Source organism: Cydia amplana, chromosome 1 (assembly GCF_948474715.1).
Source record: "Cydia amplana chromosome 1, ilCydAmpl1.1, whole genome shotgun sequence".
Lineage (NCBI taxonomy): Eukaryota > Metazoa > Arthropoda > Insecta > Lepidoptera > Tortricidae > Cydia > Cydia amplana.
In genome coordinates, this window is record NC_086069.1 from 20131926 (window position 1) to 20151587 (window position 19662).

Below are 19662 nucleotides of genomic sequence, written 5' to 3' on the forward strand. Positions count from 1 at the left end.
TTTAGAATTGGCTCAAACATGCCCAAATCTTCTGATAGCCAGTTTAGACCAAAGAGTAGTATAAAATATACTTTGTTAACCAGATCTTGACAGTAGAAAAAGGCGCGAAATTCAAATTTTCTATGGGACGAAATCCTTTCGCGCCTACATTTTTCAAATTTGCCGCCTTTTTCTACTGACAAGATTTGCTTGACCATCTATATATATATCTAGTCTATCAAGCCATTTCTGTTAGTAGAAAAAAACGGCAAATTTAAAAAAATGTAGGTGCGAAGGGTAATTGTATTCGTTCCATAGAACATTTGAATTTCGGGTCTTTTTCTACTGACAAACTGGTTTGACCGGCTATAATTAAGATAATGTTAAAAGATGTCCCTTTGTCGCTCCCACTTATGGGTGCGGCGCACCAAGGTTGCGGTGTGGTGCGGTGGTCTGTTACAACTTTTTATAGAACTATTAATTAAAAATCATAAATGATACAGAATAATATAAACAAAAATTTTATCTTATTTAATTTTTGTAAATGAAATTGTTCCTCATTTATATTATCTTATTAATTAGAAAAATATGTTTACTATCAATCACTGTCATTCTGGCTGTCACTGTGACATAAATTGAATATAAATTGCATATAAATTGTCATTTGGTTTTGCGATAAATTAAATATATATTAAATACAGTTTCATTATAAGATTTCATTTTACACTTTTGTGTAACTGAAAAGCACAGGATGTTTATGAGAAAATTGTTACATCCTGATTTAAAAGTTTGCCAAAGATTGTTTGGTAGAGGTTAGTTTTATTTTAAACTTATAAAATGAAGTAGTTGAAGTAAATATAATTTTAATGTTGCCTAAGTTGTGTCCAATATATTCAATAGACTATTCAGTTTTTCTATTAAGTACTTATGATGATTAACACTCAATATTATAAAATTATAACCTGCTTATTCGAGAATTTTGCACCTATTTTTATAGACATTAAAGTGAAAGGTAAATAAATTGCAAAAATGTATCTAGCTGGTTTACACTAACCAACAATAACTATTTTTGACAGGCTTGTCTAACTCGTCATGGGATTTAGTTACGAGTGTATGTGTTGAAAGGCTGCCAGTAGTCACGTCACCTCTCAACGAAATCCAGAAAAAGTACAAAACTTTGCTTAACACTATAGAAATAGAGAAGAGCCTTAAATCGGACCATGAATTGAGGCGTGAAACTGATAAGTAAGTTACATTCTGTCTCTGTCTATACAAGCTGAAGGTTTTATTAATTACAATATCATTTAAAAGTTAAGTGTTTTAAAATATCTCTAGAGATATACAAACACAGCTTAATTATTGTGATAAATATATTTATTCCTATGTAACATATATTTATATAGGTACATATTGATGTCAATTTAGAGTTATGATCTACAATTTTGATTAAATAATTTCAATAAGTATTACTTTGTAATTTAAAATACTAATAGATGTTTGTATTGTACATTTTAGAATCCAAGCAGAACTCCTGAAGAATGAGTCTGCAGATGTGGACCCCGATGCAGTGAGCAAGATCACTGCGCAAGACTTTGAGGATGCATCTAATGAAGAATATGCCAAATTCAAATTTGCTGACATTGTTACAGGTACACATGTTTTGTAAAATTTTAAAAGTATAAGGGCATAAAAGTTAACATCTGTGCTGCAGCAATTAGTCACATACTTGCATATCGGGCTTAATTGATCCCATGATACAGCAAGTTGAGTGTGTTCAGTTATTATATTTTGCTTAGGTTTTAGCAAACTTTTTGAATAAAAAAGATAACCACAGTAGAAACACTTTAAATTCTCGCGTTTTGTACACATATTTAATTTCACACACAACCCTACTCCGATATAATTTCATTGTTTTTACCGTCTGTGACCACAGCTGGTGCAACTTAGCTGAAACGTCGGAATTTATGGTAAAAACAATGAAATTATATTGCGGTAGACCCGTTTGTAAAATTAAATATACAAACCATCAGTTTTAAGTATCTTAGAGAGACACCGAAGTTGATTTTAGCAGTCTAATTCCTCTACATTTACATTTTTTGAGCATCTTGAAGTGTCACACAATTGCAGGTCTAAAGAGCCGCATGTCCTGGGTTTGCTAATCCCTAATCATCTTAAAATCTGAAATAGATTAATTCATTAAGTAATCATTTTACGTTTTTACTTACAAACATAGGCTATGACAACTATTTATTTTTATTTTATTTTAGAAGCGGACAAAAAGGGTGACAAGACTACGTTAGACAGGTGCCTTCAAAGGCACTTGGTTCTAGTTACTAATCACAAATTAGGCAAAGATGAGAAACACATTCTACCTCAAGGACTTTGGAAAGAAGGAGAGACCCTTAGACAGGTTACACTATGTTCAATCTTATACCTTTAAATGAGCAATTCTTGTTTGTTTATTTATTTATTTATTTACATATATATTTCGGGGATCTCGGAAACGGCTCTAACGATTTCGATGAAATTTGGTATATGGGGGTTTTCGGGGGCGAAAAATCGATCTAGCTAGGTCTTATCTCTGGGAAAACGCTATTTTTTGAGTTTTTTATTACTTTTCCGAGCAAAGCTCGGTCTCCCAGATATTTATAGTAACACAAGGCATTTATATATGTATACAATCTATGCTTTGGGAAAGTTTTTGGTACGCCTTGTTTATCTTTAAGTAGGTATATTAAAAGAATCATTTTATCAAGCAGGATTTCTTAAATATGAATTTAATTAGTTTTGTTATAGGGTTCAAAATCAAACGTATATAAAACCTGCTATGTGTGAGTCAGACTTGTGCTCTGAGGGTTCTGTACAATCACACAATTTGCATAAGTTTTAATTGGTTTTTTTAGACCAACTCACACTTGATCGGTTTAATTATGTATTTGTTGGTATAATATAAGATTACAATCTAGAATGAATCAGCCAATATGTCGAATATGGTCAATCCTCTTCCACTTTTCAGTATTTTAATGTATTTGCGTTTTTTCGGTGCCAATAATAATTTTTAAGCTCTAGTTGTCATCAACTCATCACATTCCAACTATGAGTTATACCTAAAGTTTATTTAAGTTTTCTGTTATTACTTTAAACAACAATGCGAAAACCGTATACCTACTTAATACACCAACTTCCACTGTCAAATGACAGTGGAAGTTGGTGTATTAAGTACAGTAATGAGAACAATATGAGACAGTAATGAGAATTATATTGTTTAATATTTCAGACCGCTGAAAGAATAGTTGCCGAGCACTGCGGGCCAGACTTCAAAGTACAGTTTCTTTCCAATGCGCCGTGCGGGTTCTACAAGTACAAATATCCCACGGAAATCAACGGGAAAGTAGGCGCCAAGGTAAGTTTATGAATTTATAACGACAATGACATAATTTTAGCAGGCCCTAAAATGAATTTAAATTTATGGTATTGTTTTGTAAAAAATCTGCCATTATAGTCGTAATATTATTGTATTTTCCGATTCTCGGTTTTAAGTGATGGCTAATTTTAATAAACTAAGTATCTATTTAGAAAATCAATTATTTGCACAATAAAATAAATCAAATATTTATGAAGTGGCATAAAAAAAGAAATGAGGCTGTGATCATGTTATCATCATCACAAAGGTAGGTACCTACTAAGTTTATTTTTCATTTGATGTAATATGTTAATTCATTCATTCAAATGAGAAAATATAACATAAGTACTAATAATTCCATAATGTAATAATAGGTGTAATGAACAAAATATAAATAAACACAAGACCATAAAAAAAATATAGGTAGCTTGGAAGTGTGTAGTTTATTCTATGTTTGTGTATTTTATGGAGCTTCGTCATGAGCCTCTGATGATAAAGGATTATTTTCTGAATGTCTAAGTAGTAAGTCTTTACTCTTTATTTTCTTCTTTTTTAATAATTTAAATTTGGAATATGAATGGAAGATACAATTCACCTATAAAAATAATTAACTAGCTAGAAGATAGTAGGTAGGAATTATTCCGTAGGTACGAATAAGAAAAATTAAAATAATTTCCTCTTCGTTAATTATTTACCGTCCGTCCCGAAACCGAACTTGCCTACTTTATAGAGTTGTTTTATTACGCGAGGCCAACTTTCTTGAACAAATTTTACATTCCTCGCTCACATGTTCAAAAGCTAACAAAATGTCTAAGTTATTCAATATGCTTTACTCTCTTCAACATAACTAAAGATTAATGTAGATCTACAAGTATTTTCCGTTATTCTCTTAATAAATGCCTATAGCCTCTTCATTATGTAGGTATAATATCCAAACTTAACGATTTGCAGGTGTTCTTCTACTACTCCAATTACAAAAGCGGCTCGGCGGCCAGCGAAGCCAAAGCTAATTGGCTGACCAGGGCCGAGCTGAGGCAGGCCCTCCCCCCGCGCTACACCAGCTCGCTCCGGGAATTCCTGATTGAAGAGAGGTTTTAGTGTGCATAATAGTGTAATTAAGTATATAGGTAATAAAGTTAGTTGATCACGCGCCTGTTGTTTCTTTGATCGTTTCGATTAATTTAATTACGGTTTTTAGTTGAAATCGAATGGCCGAGTTGGGTTTGATGGGATTTAATTCAATCTACGTTTCTGTTGGATATTTCGAATATACCTATATCAGATATTAAATTGTATAAGAAAAACTGAGAAAAAGGGAAGCGAATGTACAAGAACATTTCACGAGTGCGAAAGAGGCAGACTGCAAATAAAAAAATAAAACGTAAACATTTTTGAGATTCATAGCGACTGGAAAATACGAACGTGCTTCGATTTTTACTATGGGAATAGTTCGAGTTCTATAATGTAATCCTTCAACGAAAAGCAACTGGTGCCTACCTAATATAAAACACATTGTACGATCCGGAATTCTGAAATTAGTTTTGGAAGCCGCACCATATTTAGGTCCTATTTTGATTTTAGTTTCAATCACGTTTCGTCACATAATGCAACATTTCGAATATCGTTACAGGTGCCTTTAATTATTCTTAAAATATAATTAGCCTTAGGGCTCCTGGCGAGATATGTTGAGTTGCTTCGACCGCTTCCCCTTATAGAGATAGAGATCTTTATTTGCATACCAGTAGGTATGTTACATACATGGACCCTGAAAAGGGTGTAGCAAAATGATCTTAAATTTAGATGAGATGAGATATTGTGAGATTTAGTAAAAATACGTTAATGTTTGCTTAAATCGGTTACCTACTTGAATTTACGTTCAATTTATTGCTGTAATATTTTTTGTATCTATGACTAAACAGTGCAAAAGAGATTTCGCTCGACCACGCCCCCTAATTATAACATTTCGTATTAGCCGTTAGGTACGATAAAAACGCAACTATGATGCCCCACTAATGCTGCTATTTTTGAATTAAATATTGTATGTTGTTGTTACGTTTGCAACATTATTACATCAAGTATTGGAAAACTTTTCTCGGTACCAAATGCGCAGTACGTTTACTGGGAACACCACGCGAATCTCGGCTTCAAACTAAATGCATCAAAATAGAAGCACCTTCAAACAATGATCGTGATTTACGTGTAAACAAATGCTGTGTCCGGATCCCGAAACTTCCAAAACTCATATCTAGCCAATCTAATTTAAATCTTATGTGAAACATGATAAGATTCGTTTTGGATGCGCGTAAAGTGAATGTTTCGTAGGTAAGTAGGTACTTATACTATAGGTAGCCGAAGATTTTCTCCTCGGGCGCGGTGTTTTGCCAAAGTTTATTTGGCTTCGTAAGTGGGTTTGTTGGTTAAAGATGGAACATGTTAGCGGACTCAAGGTTTTCGCGATCGTTTACAAACATCTCGATTTGTTTTTGATTTTACACAACGTTAAATAATTTCCTGCGAAAAGTGAATCACGGTATGTTTTGGTTTACTTATTCGTTTTTTACACGCTTTTACTTTACTACGAATATTCGTTTGTTTGATTTAATTTAACTTCCGTAATTTTGTTGACAACTATCGCATAGCCAATAAGTAGGTGTAAATAATCCAGAAATATTCCATATGTGATTAATATCTAAAATATTTAAAACTAATACCTACCTACTTCCTAACATGAATTTAATTTGAAGATTAGGGACCAGAACTTTAGAGATATCTTTCAACTGGGTGCATGCATGAAACAGTTACATATTCGTTGTACAAGGGGGCAAAGTTGTTGTCCGCTCGTGCTAATATTGACACCCGAGCAAGTGAAAGATTTTAAAATTGGAATCTTGAGCATTGCGAGGGTTTCAAGGCACGAGGGTTAAACAAATTTTGCCACCTAATGAAACACATTTTTTTTTCACCACACCAACGCGACGACAGTATTAACTGTAAAATATCAAACAAAATCAAATCCAAATGAACGTTATTCAATATTTATAATTTAAAAGTAAATACTACTCTATATCTCTACTCCAAATAGTATGTATGTATGTATGTCACTTTATTGCACATAAACAATAAATAATAGTCTACTAATAGCCAACATAAGGAAACAACTCAACATTAGCATTAGATTACTTTACCCCACATGTGGATAAAATTACCTTTTGATCAGTTTTTGAGCAATCAAGACAGCCTTTCTTTATATACCTACCAGTTGGTTTGGTGAAAAACGTTATAATGTTTATTTACCGGTTTAATGTTTAAACCGTTTATTCATTATAATCATTATCCATTACATGCAATATTACACACAACGCAATATTATACAAATACATACGATACGAGTTTCTGTTGGACCCTAAGGCATACGGCATTAATTTCGCATTTAGGACACATTTTTTATTTACCAATGCACTTTTAGTTTAAATAAATAAATAAAAGTAACTAATCAAAATGTAACTTTTACATATTAATTAAGGTACTCTCAACTAGGTACATATCATAAATTATATCTTATGTCATAAATTATATTTTTAAAATAGGTACTTACCTACATTTATATTGCCGACTGTAGGTAATTCCTAACATCCTTAAAGAAATAATTAGTAAATTAGAAGATAAGTTAATATAGTTGTCACGGAAGAGTTTCACTGTCCATATTCTGGCCCAAAGCTTCCAAAGCTCAATACATAGGTACTTGCAAAGTTTTAAATCAATAGATAGGTATAGTATGGCTCTTCTGAGGTGAACTTTTCGCTTCGAACCATAATCTTTCAAACAAAGGCCATTGTCTCTATTATCGCAAACGCGCTAGCTCGAGCGTTAGCACGTGCCAGTACAACATTCATATTGAAAAACAACCGGTATCGTCATAGTATTAAGGTTCAAATTTAATGTCACTGATATTCTAGATATTACGTTTTGGTAGTGTAGGACGATAGTCCGCCCCGAAGCGATACGGCACTCATATTATTTTGATACTTAGTGTGGTGTTAAAAATGAAACGTGGTTACATATTTATTATATTGTTTTATTTAAATTATTAGCTTGCGGTGGTAAATGTAATAATTTACAAAGGTGCAGCTGCAAGCATTGTTATTTTTTCTTATCTTTAAAATAACGATACCTACTGTGAAATTAGCACCTCTGATGTGATGCCGACGCATAGTGACAATAAAAACACTGATAAGGATTTGCGACCTGACCACTATTGTTTTGCATAGGTAAATACAATAGGTTTATGAGAAGAGCGGTGTGCAAGATCCGTGTGCATGAGTAGTGGGGCACATTATTTTATCATTTACCGACCACAGGCTTAAGTCGGTTTCTAATATCCTAACCGTGTGCTTCGTGTTATTTATATAAGTACTCTGCCCGATATTGTTAAAAACTTGACGACCTGCTTACGTGACCCTGGATTTTGATTGCAAGAAATTTATTATATCTGATTTTTTATGACACGATTTTATCTAGTACTTAGTAACTGTTTATATACCTACACGGAAAAATGTTGATTCATTCAGTTATCCCGGCATTTTGCCACGGCTCATGGGAGCCTGGGGTCCGCTTGGCAACTAATCCCAGTAATTGGCGTGGGCACGGAAAAATGTTGATTATACCTATGTTAAACTTATTAATCTTAAATTTACATTGTTACCTTAGATTTTGTTATATAACAAATATACAACGCTTTATCGTAAAATATCTGGGTGACCGAGCTTCGCTCGGAAAACATATAAAAACTCGAAAATGCGCGTTTTCCCAGAGATAAGAGCTCGATCGATTTTTCGCCCCCGAAAACCCCCATATAGCAAATTTCATCGAAATCGTTAGAGCCGTTTCGATATATATAAATAAATAAATAAATAAATAAACAAGAATTGCTCGTTTAAAGGTATTAGATTAGATAACCACGTTTCATTTTTAACATCACACTAAGTATCAAAATAATATGAGTGCCGTATCGCTTCGGGGCGGTCTATCGTCCTACACTACCAAAACGTAATATCTAGAATATCAGTGACATTAAATTTGAACCTTAATACTATGACGATACCGGTTGTTTTTCAATATGAATGTTGTACTGGCACGTGCTAACGCTCGAGCTTGCGGGTTTGCGATAATAGAGACAATGGCCTTTGTTTGAAAGATTATGGTTCGAAGCGAAAAGTTCACCTCAGAAGAGCCATACTATACAGCTATTAGCAGTAGGTAGTAGGTAGGTTAAAATGAAATCTACAAAACAGCAACATTTTATTATTCTACATTCTTAGTTATAAGTGAAGTTTATTAACGTATTTACCTAAACTAAGTGTGTTAATATACCTACTTGTTTTAATGAAATTCAACAAATGAAAATTACTGTCAGATTTAATTAAATTCCTGAATCTGCTTCGAGTGTAAAACAATATTATTAAAAATGACTATGACATTGTTTAAGGACTTATCATATATTGAACGTTAGGAGAGCACAGGGGGGCGCCACCCGCGGCTAGGCCCCGTAGATAATAAAGTCTCATACATATCATCATTTTAGTTACATTCTCTTAGAGATTATCTTAAGAGTTATTTAGGGAAGAAGTATATGTGATGTGTAAACATTAGGTATATTAATAGAGGGGAGGCAAATGGGCATCGCGTGCGGCATAGCAGCTATAATTTTTTATTTGACATAGGTTACGACATAATGATGATGAAAACCATTACCATTTTTTTTACAATACAGTAACTTTGTCGCCTGAACGTTTGTGACCTCGAGCGCCGAACGCAACTTTGTCAAAAATCGAAAAAGCCGCCAAAATTCAGTTTTTAAGTGAAAACTTCTTTAGCGGTGCTGGGCACTTTTTGAGGTGGGGAAAAATGATAAACTCGAGACCGTAAGCCCCGTAAGGTAGCCACTCATCATATAAATGGCATTTAAATCAATAAAGAAAAACTCAATGTTATTTGACATTTATGTTGCGGACTCCTTTTCAAGACTCTTTACCTATTATGTTCAAATAATTTGACGTTGTCATGGCAGTATGTAAATAAACATGTCAATGAAAAAGTGTGATCTTATTTGAGAATGATAATAATATATAATAAATAAATAGAATACCTCCGCTAGACGTATGTATCGTGTTACCGGGCGTCGGTAACATAGTGAGGTGAGTTTTCACTTCTATCGGCACTCCCGGGGTGCAACCGTTGTTGCTTGTTTTAGATTTGGGCGGCCATAACCCTAAAGAACTGGTTTTTGATAGTACCTTCTCGAACGTTTTTAAAGCACACTAAATTAGCTACAATACGAGACTATAATGGTCTCTGTAAATGTAATAGTTTCCGAGATAAAGCCTTTCTAAATTTATAATTATGTCGAACTTAAATTCGTAGGCCCATTACCTAAGTGCAGTGAGTATTATGCACCATGATTTGGACAGGTATCCACGAGATCGTACCGTGGCTACCCCCCAAAAAGGAGGGAGAAAGGGTCGGTTCCTCAGGTCCCCAGGCGGCATAATATAGCAAATATTAGTTCCTTTGGTTGTAGGCACCTACCGCATTTCTTAAGAAATTGCCTACTTCTAAAATAGATATATCTTTCTAACCGAAATGATTCTAATATTGCTTAATACCCTCTTTAAAAAGCTCAATTACAAAAACGTAATCCGTGTTAAGAAATAAACAAAGGCAATATTTGAGTAGCATAGTAATACAAGTACGGTAACAGTTATAAAATGAATTGTCTGTAGTTGAATAGGTAATTGCCACAACAATAGAATTATTCGAAAACAAAACATTCAGTTAACGGAGGCCGCAAATTCTCTTCTCGAGAGGAACAGTGATTGTGAACTGATAAGTGCAGAAGCCATTAAGAGATAAAAGCAGATATGCACTCCTCAAGCCGACTTTTTCGATCGTTCTACGAATGACGACACGTCATTTAGCTTAGTTAAAAAAAGCCGGCAGGATTCACATAGTTTGTGTCAAGTAAGATAAAACTGGCAATAGAAACTGAGTGGGCCATTGTACCAGTTTAATGGACCACCGACTGATCGTGGCCTCTGCGGCACAGACCGCTCCCAAATATCGGCACCGAATAAAGGATACGAAAAACAAAATGACGAAAAGAATTCGTAATCTAACGTATTCCGCCATTGTGGTAGACAGCCGAGGAATTCGTCAGAGTATTTATCTGGAAGTTTCACAGTTCGTTGGCGGTCACAGTGTTAAATTATTGCGGACCCTTAACTGAGTTATCGCGGCCGATCGAAGCCTTGGAATGCTAGCTGTCGACGCCGATTATGTTATTGACCGTCAATGACATTATGAAGTCTTGTGACGAAGGCTGTCTGTTGATAAGGACTACTTATTCGCGGTATTTTGTCAGAATTCGCAAATGTATGAGCATGCTAAAGTGTCTAAACTGTCAATACGTATCTACTTGAGGTGTTTTAAATTCTGTTGCATAGGCATTATAATTTAACCTAATTAGGGTCAGTGAGCCCATTAAAGAAATTGAAATACAAACCCTTAGGTAAACCAGGCTGTAACCTATAATCAATGTCTGGGCTCCTTATAACATCTATGATGGATAGAAAGACAGACACATGCGTATCGTGCGTAAGTATATTAATTGTATAACGTATTATTATATTTATTTGTTGATATAAGTCATTAATGTGTTTCATCTATATATATGTCGGAGGCAGATCGTAAAATCGGCCATATCGAGATATTCCTAGGCATACCATGAAACGCCGCCATTTCATGATCTAACTAGCGACTACCAGCCATATCGTTCAAACATCAACGTTTGACGATTTGCCTAGCGACGTTTAGGCATATCAAATAGTAGGGTGTGATATTCCTAGGCATATCATGAAACGCCGGCATTTCATGATCTGCCTAGCGCGACCATCAGCCATATCGTGGAAACTCAAGGGGTGATATTCCTAGGCAGATCATGAAACGCCGGCATTTCATGATCTGCCTAGCGACGACTAGCCATATCGTGCAAACCTCAAGGGGTGATATTCCTAGGCAGATCATGAAACGCCGGCATTTCGTGATCTGCCTAACGAAGACCAGCCATATCGTGAAAACCTCAAGGGGTGATATTCCTAGGCAGATCATGAAACGCCGGCATTTCATGATCTGCCTAGCGACCACCAGCCATATCGTGCAAACCTCAAGGGGTGATATTCCTAGGCAGATCATGAAACGCCGGCATTTCATGATCTGCCTAGCGCGACCATCAGCCATATTGTGCAAACTTCAATGGGTGATATTCCTAGGCAGATCATGAAACGCCGGCATTTCATGATCTGCCTAGCGACGACCAGCCATATCGTGCAAACCTCAAGGGGTGATATTCCTAGGCAGATCATGAAACGCCGGCATTTCATGATCTGCCTAGCGACGACCAGCCATATCGTGCAAACCTCAAGGGGTGATATTCCTAGGCAGATCATGAAACGCCGGCATTTCATGATCTGCCTAGCGCGACCACCAGCCATATCGTGCAAACCTCAATGGGTGATATTCCTAGGCAGATCATGAAACGCCGGCATTTCATGATCTGCCTAGCGACCACCAGCCATATCGAGCAAACCTCAAGGCTCAAAAGGAACGTAAACTTGTAATAAAAGGTACGATCTGGCAACACTGGACTCGGACGCAGCGCCATATAGAATGCAGCGCCACCAGTGGCAAAAAATGCAATTATTTTACGATGCGATCGGTATGAATGAAGATAGGAATTCGACGAATACATTGCTCCCATCGATCTGCCGAGTCTTTTATAAGACAGATCGTGATATGCCTGAGTTAATTTTAGTCAGATCATGAAATGGCGGCGTTTCATGATATGCCTAGGAATATCTCATCAATTATTTTACGATGCGCCCGGTATGAAGCTAGGAATATCAACGAATACATTGGTCTGACCGATCTGCCGCCTCTTTTATAAGGCAGATCGTGATACGCCTGGGTTAAACTTAGTCAGATCATGAAATGGCGGCGTTTCAGGATATGCCTAGGAATATCTCGATATGCCCGATTTTACGATCTGCCGCCGACATATATAAATGCAAGTGTCCTGACTGACTGACTGACTGACTGACTGATTCATCAACGCAGAGCCGAAACTACAAAAGCTAGAAACTTGAAATTTGCACACCAGGTTGCATTTATAAAGTGTACAAGAGATAAGAAGCGATTTTGAAAAATTCAACCCCTAAGGGGGTTAAAAAGGGGATGAAAGGTTGTATGGGGTACAAGTTTTATTTTGAGCTAGGAATTTGAAAGTTCGTAAAAAGATATATTATTAAAATACAAGAATACTAATTTCAGCGTTTTGGAAAATTCATCCCCTAAGGTGGTGAAAAAGGGGTTGAAAGTTTGTATGTAAATTTAAAAAAAATTCGAGCGCGGGACTTGAAACTTTGTAAATGGGGATATTATTATAAGACAGGAAAAGTAATTTCAGCATTTTTGAAAATTCATCCCCTAACAGGGTTAAAAAGGGGTTGAAAATTTGAATAGATTACAAATGCTTTGAAACTTCTTAGAAAGGCATAATAGCCGATTACAAAAAAAAGTAATTGCGACGTTTTAGGAAATTCAATCCCTAAGGGGGTTAAAAAGGGGATGAAAGTTTGTCTTGGGGTTCAAATTTTATTGTAAGCTAGGAACTTGGAACTTCGTAAAAAGGTATTATAATAAAAGAGAAGAAAACGAATTCCAGCGATTTTGAAAATTCATCCCCGAAGGTGGTGAAAAAGGGGTTGAAAGTTTGTATGCACATCAATGATTTTTTTGAGTGCGGGGCTTGAATCTTTGTATAAGGACATATTATAAGAATACAAGAAAAGTAATTTCAGCGTTTTTGAAAATTCATCCCCCAAGGTGATGAAAAAGGGGTTGAAAGTTTGTATGCACATCAAATATTTTTTCGAGTGCGGGACTTGAATCTTTGTATAAGGGCATATTATAAGAATACAAGAAAAGTAATTTCAGCGTTTTTGAAAATTGATCCCCCAAGGTGGTGAAAAGGGGGTTGAAAATTTGTATGCACATCAAATATTTTTTTGAGTCCGGCTTGAATCTTTGTATAAGGGCATATTATAAGAATACAAGAAAAGTAATTTCAGCGTTTTTGAAAATTAATCCCCCAAGGTGGTGAAAAAGGGGTTGAAAGTTTGTATGCACATCAAATATTTTTTCGAGTGCGGGACTTGAGTCTTTGTATAAGGGCATATTATAAGAATACAAGAAAAGTAATTTCAGCGTTTTTGAAAATTCATCCCCCAAGGTGGTGAAAAAGGGGTTGAAAGTTTGTATGCACATCAAATATTTTTTCGAGTGCGGGACTTGAATCTTTGTATAAGGGCATATTATAAGAATACAAGAAAAGAAATTTCAGCGTTTTTGAAAATTCATCCCCCAAGGTGGTGAAAAGGGGGTTGAAAATATGTATGCACATCAAATATTTTTTGAGTCCGGCTTGAATCTTTGTATAAGGGCATATTACAAGAATACAAGAAAAGTAATTTCAGCGTTTTTGAAAATTCATCCCCCAAGGTGGTGAAAAAGGGGTTGAAAGTTTGTATGCACATCAAATATTTTTTCGAGTGCGGGGCTTGAATCTTTGTATAAGGGCATATTATAAGAATACAAGAAAAGGAATTTCAGCGTTTTTGAAAACTCATCTCCCAAAATGGTGAAAAAGGGGTTGAAAATTTGAATGCACATCAAATATTTTTTCGAGTGCGGGACTTGAATCTTTGTATAAGGGCATATTATAAGAATACAAGAAAAGTAATTTCAGCGTTTATGAAAATTCATCGCCTAAGGTGGTGAAAAAGGGGTTGAAAGTTTGTATGCACATCAAATATTTTTTTGAGTGCGGGACTTGAATCTTTGTATAAGAGCACATTATAAGAATACAAGAAAAGTAATTTCAGCGTTTTAAAAAATCATCCCCCAAGGTGGTGAAAAAGGGGTTGAAAATTTGTATGCACATCAAATATTTTTTTGAGTGCGGGGCTTGAATCTTTGTATAAGGGCATATTATAAGAATACAAGAAAAGTAATTTCAGCGTTTTTGAAAATTCATCCCCCAAGGTGGTGAAAAAGGGGTTGAAAGTTTGTATGCACATCAAATATTTTTTTGAGTACGGGACTAGAATCTTTGTATAAGGGCACATTATAAGAATACAAGAAAAGTAATTTCAGCGTTTTTGAAAATTCATCCCCCAAGGTGGTGAAAAAGGGGTTGAAAATTTGTATGCACATCAAATATTTTTTTGAGTGCGGGACTTGAATCTTTGTATAAGGGAACATTAAGTAATTTCACCGTTTTTAGAAATTCATCCCCCAAGGTGGTGAAAAAGGGGTTGAAAGTTTGTATGCACATCAAATATTTTTTTGAGTGCGGGGCTTGAATCTTTGTATAAGGGCATATTATAAGAGTACAAGAAAAGAAATTTCAGCGTTTTTGAAAATCCATCCGCCAAGGTGGTGAAAAAGGGGTTGAAAGTTTGTATGCACATCAAATATTTTTTTGAGTGTGGGACTTGAATCTTTGTATAAGGTCACATTATAAGAATACAAGAAAAGTAATTTCAGCGTTTTTGAAAATTCAACCCCCCAGGGGGAAATAGGGGTTGAAAATGTGTATGGAGATCAAACATTTTTTTGAGTGCGGGACTTGAATCTTTGCATAAAGGCATATTATTAGAATACAAGAAAAGTAATTTCAGCGTTTTTGAAAATTCATTCCCTAAGGTGGTGAAAAAGGGGTTGAAAATTTGTATGCACATCAAATATTTTTTAAAGTGCGGGACTTGAATCTTTGTATAAGGGCATATTATAAGAATACAAGAAAAGTAATTTCAGCGTTATTCAAAATTCATCCCCCAAGGTGGGAAATAGGGGTTGAAATTTTGTATGGAGATCAAACATTCTTTTTAATGGGGGACTTGAATCTTTACATAAAAGCATATTATTAGAATACACAAAAAGTAATTTCAGCGTTTTTGAAAATTCATCCCCCAGGGTGGTGAAAAAGGGGTTGAAAGTTTGTATGCACATCAAATATTTTTTGAGTGCGGGACTTGATTCTTTGTATAAGAATACAAGAAAAGTAATTTCGGCAGTTTTGAAAATTCATCCCTCAAGTTGGTAAAAAAGCGGTTGAAAAATTTTATGGAGGTCAAACATTTATTTGAGTGCGGGACTTGAATCGTTGTATAAAGGCATATTATTAGAATACAAGAAAAGTAATTTCAGCGTTTTTGAAAATTCATTCCCTAAGGTGGTGAAAAAGGGGTTGAAAGTTTGTATGCACATCAAATATTTTTTAAAGTGCGGGACTTGAATCTTTGTATAAGGGCATATTATAAGAATACAAGAAAAGTAATTTCAGCGTTATTCAAAATTCATCCCCCAAGGTGGGAAATAGGGGTTGAAATTTTGTATGTAGATCAAACATTCTTTTGAGTGCGGGACTTGAATCTTTACATAAAGGCATATTATTAGAATACACAAAAAGTAATTTCAGCGTTTTTGATAATTCTTCCCCCAGGGTGGTGAAAAAGGGGTTGAAAGTTTGTATGCACATCAAATATTTTTTGAGTGCGGGACTTGATTCTTTGTATAAGAATACAAAAAAAGTAATTTCGGCATTTTTGAAAATTTATCCCTCAAGTTGGTAAAAAAGGGGTTGAAAATTTTTATGGAGGTCAAACATTTATTTGAGTGCGGGACTTGAATCGTTGTATAAAGGCATATTATTAGAATACATGAAAAGTAATTTCAGCTTCTTTAAAAATTCATCCCCTAAAAGGTTTAAGAAGGGGTTGAAAGTTTGTAGAGAATTCTAATTGTATTTAAAGCTAGGAACTTCAAACTTCGTAAATAGGTAGTTAGGTAGTAGGTTTTATTAAATAGTGGACTTGAAAATATGCTGGGGGTTGAGAGGGATTATATCGAGAACAATTTTATTCAGTTAGGGGCTTGAAACTTCGTAGCCAGGTTGTGTATAATAATTAACAAATGATTAACAGTCCCTACTGCTATCTTTTGCTGCATAATGTTCTAAGCTAATGTAGAATATATAACCACCAATATACAATCCACGCGTACGAAGTCGCGGGCAGCAGCTAGTTATTAATAAATGATCACTTTCCCTCATTTACAAATATGTAATTTACATACTTTATTTATTTATTACTTGTCTTCTGAAACAACCTTACCCACATTTGCAATCTTTCTTTTCTATGCAGATAGTACCGTAAGACTAGATAACTCTGTCCTATTCACCTTTAACTGGGGTAAAGACAATACGGTAGGGCTCAAGATGTTGAATAGGATTAGCTACTGATAAGATTGAGATCATTAGCCTGTCTTTTTCATCAGTCGATTGAAAAGTAGACCGCCGGTTGCGTTCTAAGAATTACATGGGAATTTCAAGCTTTCCGCAAATTTGCAATTTTTTGATTACATAATGGTAATCAACTCGCAAAGAGCATCACTCATATACTCGTAGGTACCTACTAAATATAGGTATATACTTATATTTAAGCTTGGTGAAATCCGGCAAAATGAAAGAAATGAAAATTTAAAAGAAATGGTCGTTTCTCAATTACACAGTAAATTTTATTCTTCGCCGTCTTTTCATTCTGCGGGTTATGAAGCTCGCCACCAATCACTGAAATGATGACGACGACCATTCTGTCAATACTGTCCCAGCAGCACTAAAAATCAGCAAAGTAACACCGATTTTCAAGGGTAAGGGCAAGAGGGGGGAAATTGATGGTTATCGGCCGGTCTCGATCATCCCCGCGCTGTCAAAGGTTTTTGAAAATGGTCTGAGTACTCGCCTTACCAATTTCTTAGTCGCCACGAACGCATTGTCTGACCGACAGTATGCATATCGTGCTGGCCGATCAACGACTTCGTTAGCCCGAGAACTAGTCCGTCGCATCATGGCCGCAAGAGAGTATCAACAGCAAGTAGCCATCTTGTGCTGCGACCTTTCCAAGGCATTCGATGTGGCTGACCACACCGTACTGGTTGCAAAGTTAGGACACTATGGCATTCACGGCTCAGCTCTGTCCATACTTAGAAGTCTACTTCAGAACAGGTCCCAAATTGTGGTAGGCGATAGTGGAAATATTAGATCAGATCCCTCAGAGGCAACGATGGGAGTAGCGCAAGGATCGTCAGTATCCAATATACTTTTTTCACTACTCCTCAATGACCTACCAGATGTGATACAGGCTGCCAACATTTTAATGTACGCCGATGACGTCGCTGCCATTGTAACTGCACCTACCGCTGAAGGTCTAGAGCGGGCCCTGAATGAAACGGCAGCTCAGCTTGCTCAATGGTTCACATGGAACGGCTTAGCTTTAAACCTCAAAAAGACACATTTTTTGCATTGTAATCTTTCGGGCCGCATTGTCACTCCGTTGACAGTCCAAATTGAGGGTAAAATACTCGAACAAACATCCACTACTACATTTTTAGGTTTTGAAATCGATCAGGGCTTAAAATGGGACAAGCAAGTTGACAAACTGTGTGGTAGACTGGGAAGTGCGTGCTTTGCCCTGGGTCGAGTTGCGAAGGCTGTAGCTCCAGAGGTGGCCCGGACATGTTATTTCGCGACCGTACACTCGTTGGTACAGTACGGTGCAGAGCTTTGGGGACGCTGTGCCGAATGGGAGAGGGTCTTTCGCTTTCAGAAACGAGCGGTCAGGATCATAGCGCAGGTACCAGCAAATACCCCGGCGAAAGACCTTTTCAAAAAATTAGGTATCCTCACGCTGCCTGCGATAGTCGTAATGCAGGTAGCCATTTACGTAAGAGAGAACCTGGCAGCATACAAGACGAACAACATGAGTTCCAATTACAACACACGAAATGCCGGAAAACTAGTAGGTATTGATCGTAAATTAGTGAAATCCAACAAACTAACTCACGTGATGGGCCCCGCAATCTATAATAAATTACCCCAAAGTATAGTCGAAGCGCCTAGTTTATACAGCTTTAAATACCGCCTAAAAAACTGGCTAGCTGAGCGCCCGTTCTACAATCACGAGGAATTCTTATTGAATAAATTATGAGTATTAATTATATATTATTACCCACTGTAATGTTGACCTTTAACCGTATTAATTATGTACTAAGTATTCTTAATGTTGCTATTATATTTTTCTTCCTTGACGTGTAAAATGACTTTACAAATAAATGAGTATGAGTATGAGTATACTTACTGAAACGATGATGTTGTAATGTTATATTAGGCATCTGCAGTTTTTGACACTTGCAGCTTTTATTCTTCGCGTAGCAGCGTAAATTCTACCTATACCTACCTAATGCATTTTTATTTTTACACGATCTGATTAAATCGTTAATATCGTATTCAAAGATCGCCTATGTTCATCTCTATCGCTCCTGTTTATTGGAGTGGAGTTACAAAAATGGAAATTAGAGGTAGCAGGTTTGCAATTGCATCTGGTAGGTACATAGGGGTATTACTTATGTATTAGATTGGAATCAAATATGCTCATTGCTCGTGCGCTTAGGTACACTTCAGCTAATGTAAAACCGTGAAGCCATAACAAGATTGACAAACAGAATGTTGGTTTATAGTTTTTACATCAGGCAGGTGTTGTAGTATGTTGTTGAATTAGCCTTCATACCTTCATCTCTAGAATTGATATAAAAAAAAACCGGCCAAGTGCGAGTCGGACTCGCGTTCTAAGGGTTCCGTCCATTAAGTCCGACTCCCGCTTGACTGCACATTTGCACGGACCTATGTGCATTTTTTGTCAGACATATCCTAACTAAATATGTTAATTTTATCACAATTATAATAACTCTACTGGCGAAAGTGTTCCCAACATCTTTATTTATATGAATTTAAAAGTGGAAAAATTACTCTCTTGGGTGAGACTTGAACTCATGGCGTCTGGAGTTCAAGTGTCGTCCAAGACAGTATTTTTCCAATTTTGTAAAGATTTTTTATGAATTATGAACTTCTCGTATTTTTTGTATGGGTGAGTGAAAATTTAGTCACAGAAATGAATTCCTTATCCTCGAATTACACGAAAAAGACACCAAACTTGATATAGTTGCTAGATGTATGCAGATATAAAATTTAGAGTGAGGCGCGCAGGAGGCTGGGGGGGACCACTCGGCAACCGGGCGAAATCAGCTCAGATCACCCCCAGGAACACCTGTTC

General features: G+C 36.0%; 1 protein-coding gene across 2 annotated transcripts; it reads left to right on the forward strand.

Moving 5' to 3' along the window:
* The first annotated feature begins 641 nt into the window (after positions 1–641).
* On the forward strand, positions 642–4531 carry LOC134653714 (large ribosomal subunit protein mL46). Of its 2 annotated transcripts, none has more exons than XM_063509110.1 (6): positions 642–791; positions 1056–1224; positions 1495–1628; positions 2247–2389; positions 3257–3382; positions 4334–4531. In XM_063509110.1, the coding sequence occupies exons 1-6, from the start codon at positions 731–733 to the stop codon at positions 4478–4480; spliced, it is 780 nt and encodes a 259-aa protein (XP_063365180.1). In that variant the 5' UTR covers positions 642–730; the 3' UTR covers positions 4481–4531. The 2 variants fall into 2 exon arrangements, with proteins under 2 accessions (XP_063365180.1, XP_063365186.1); XM_063509116.1 differs by having other exon boundaries at positions 2250–2389.
* The last annotated feature ends 15131 nt before the right edge of the window (positions 4532–19662 follow it).

Excerpts from the sequence above, each read along its gene's own strand:
- LOC134653714 (XM_063509110.1), top strand. The coding sequence starts at position 731 with ATGTTTATGAGAAAATTGTTACATCCTGATTTAAAAGTTTGCCAAAGA. Across the intron at positions 792-1,055 it reads CCAAAGATTGTTTGGTAGAG|GCTTGTCTAACTCGTCATGG; the intron begins GTTAGTTTTATT and ends TATTTTTGACAG. Across the intron at positions 1,629-2,246 it reads ATTTGCTGACATTGTTACAG|AAGCGGACAAAAAGGGTGAC; the intron begins GTACACATGTTT and ends ATTTTATTTTAG.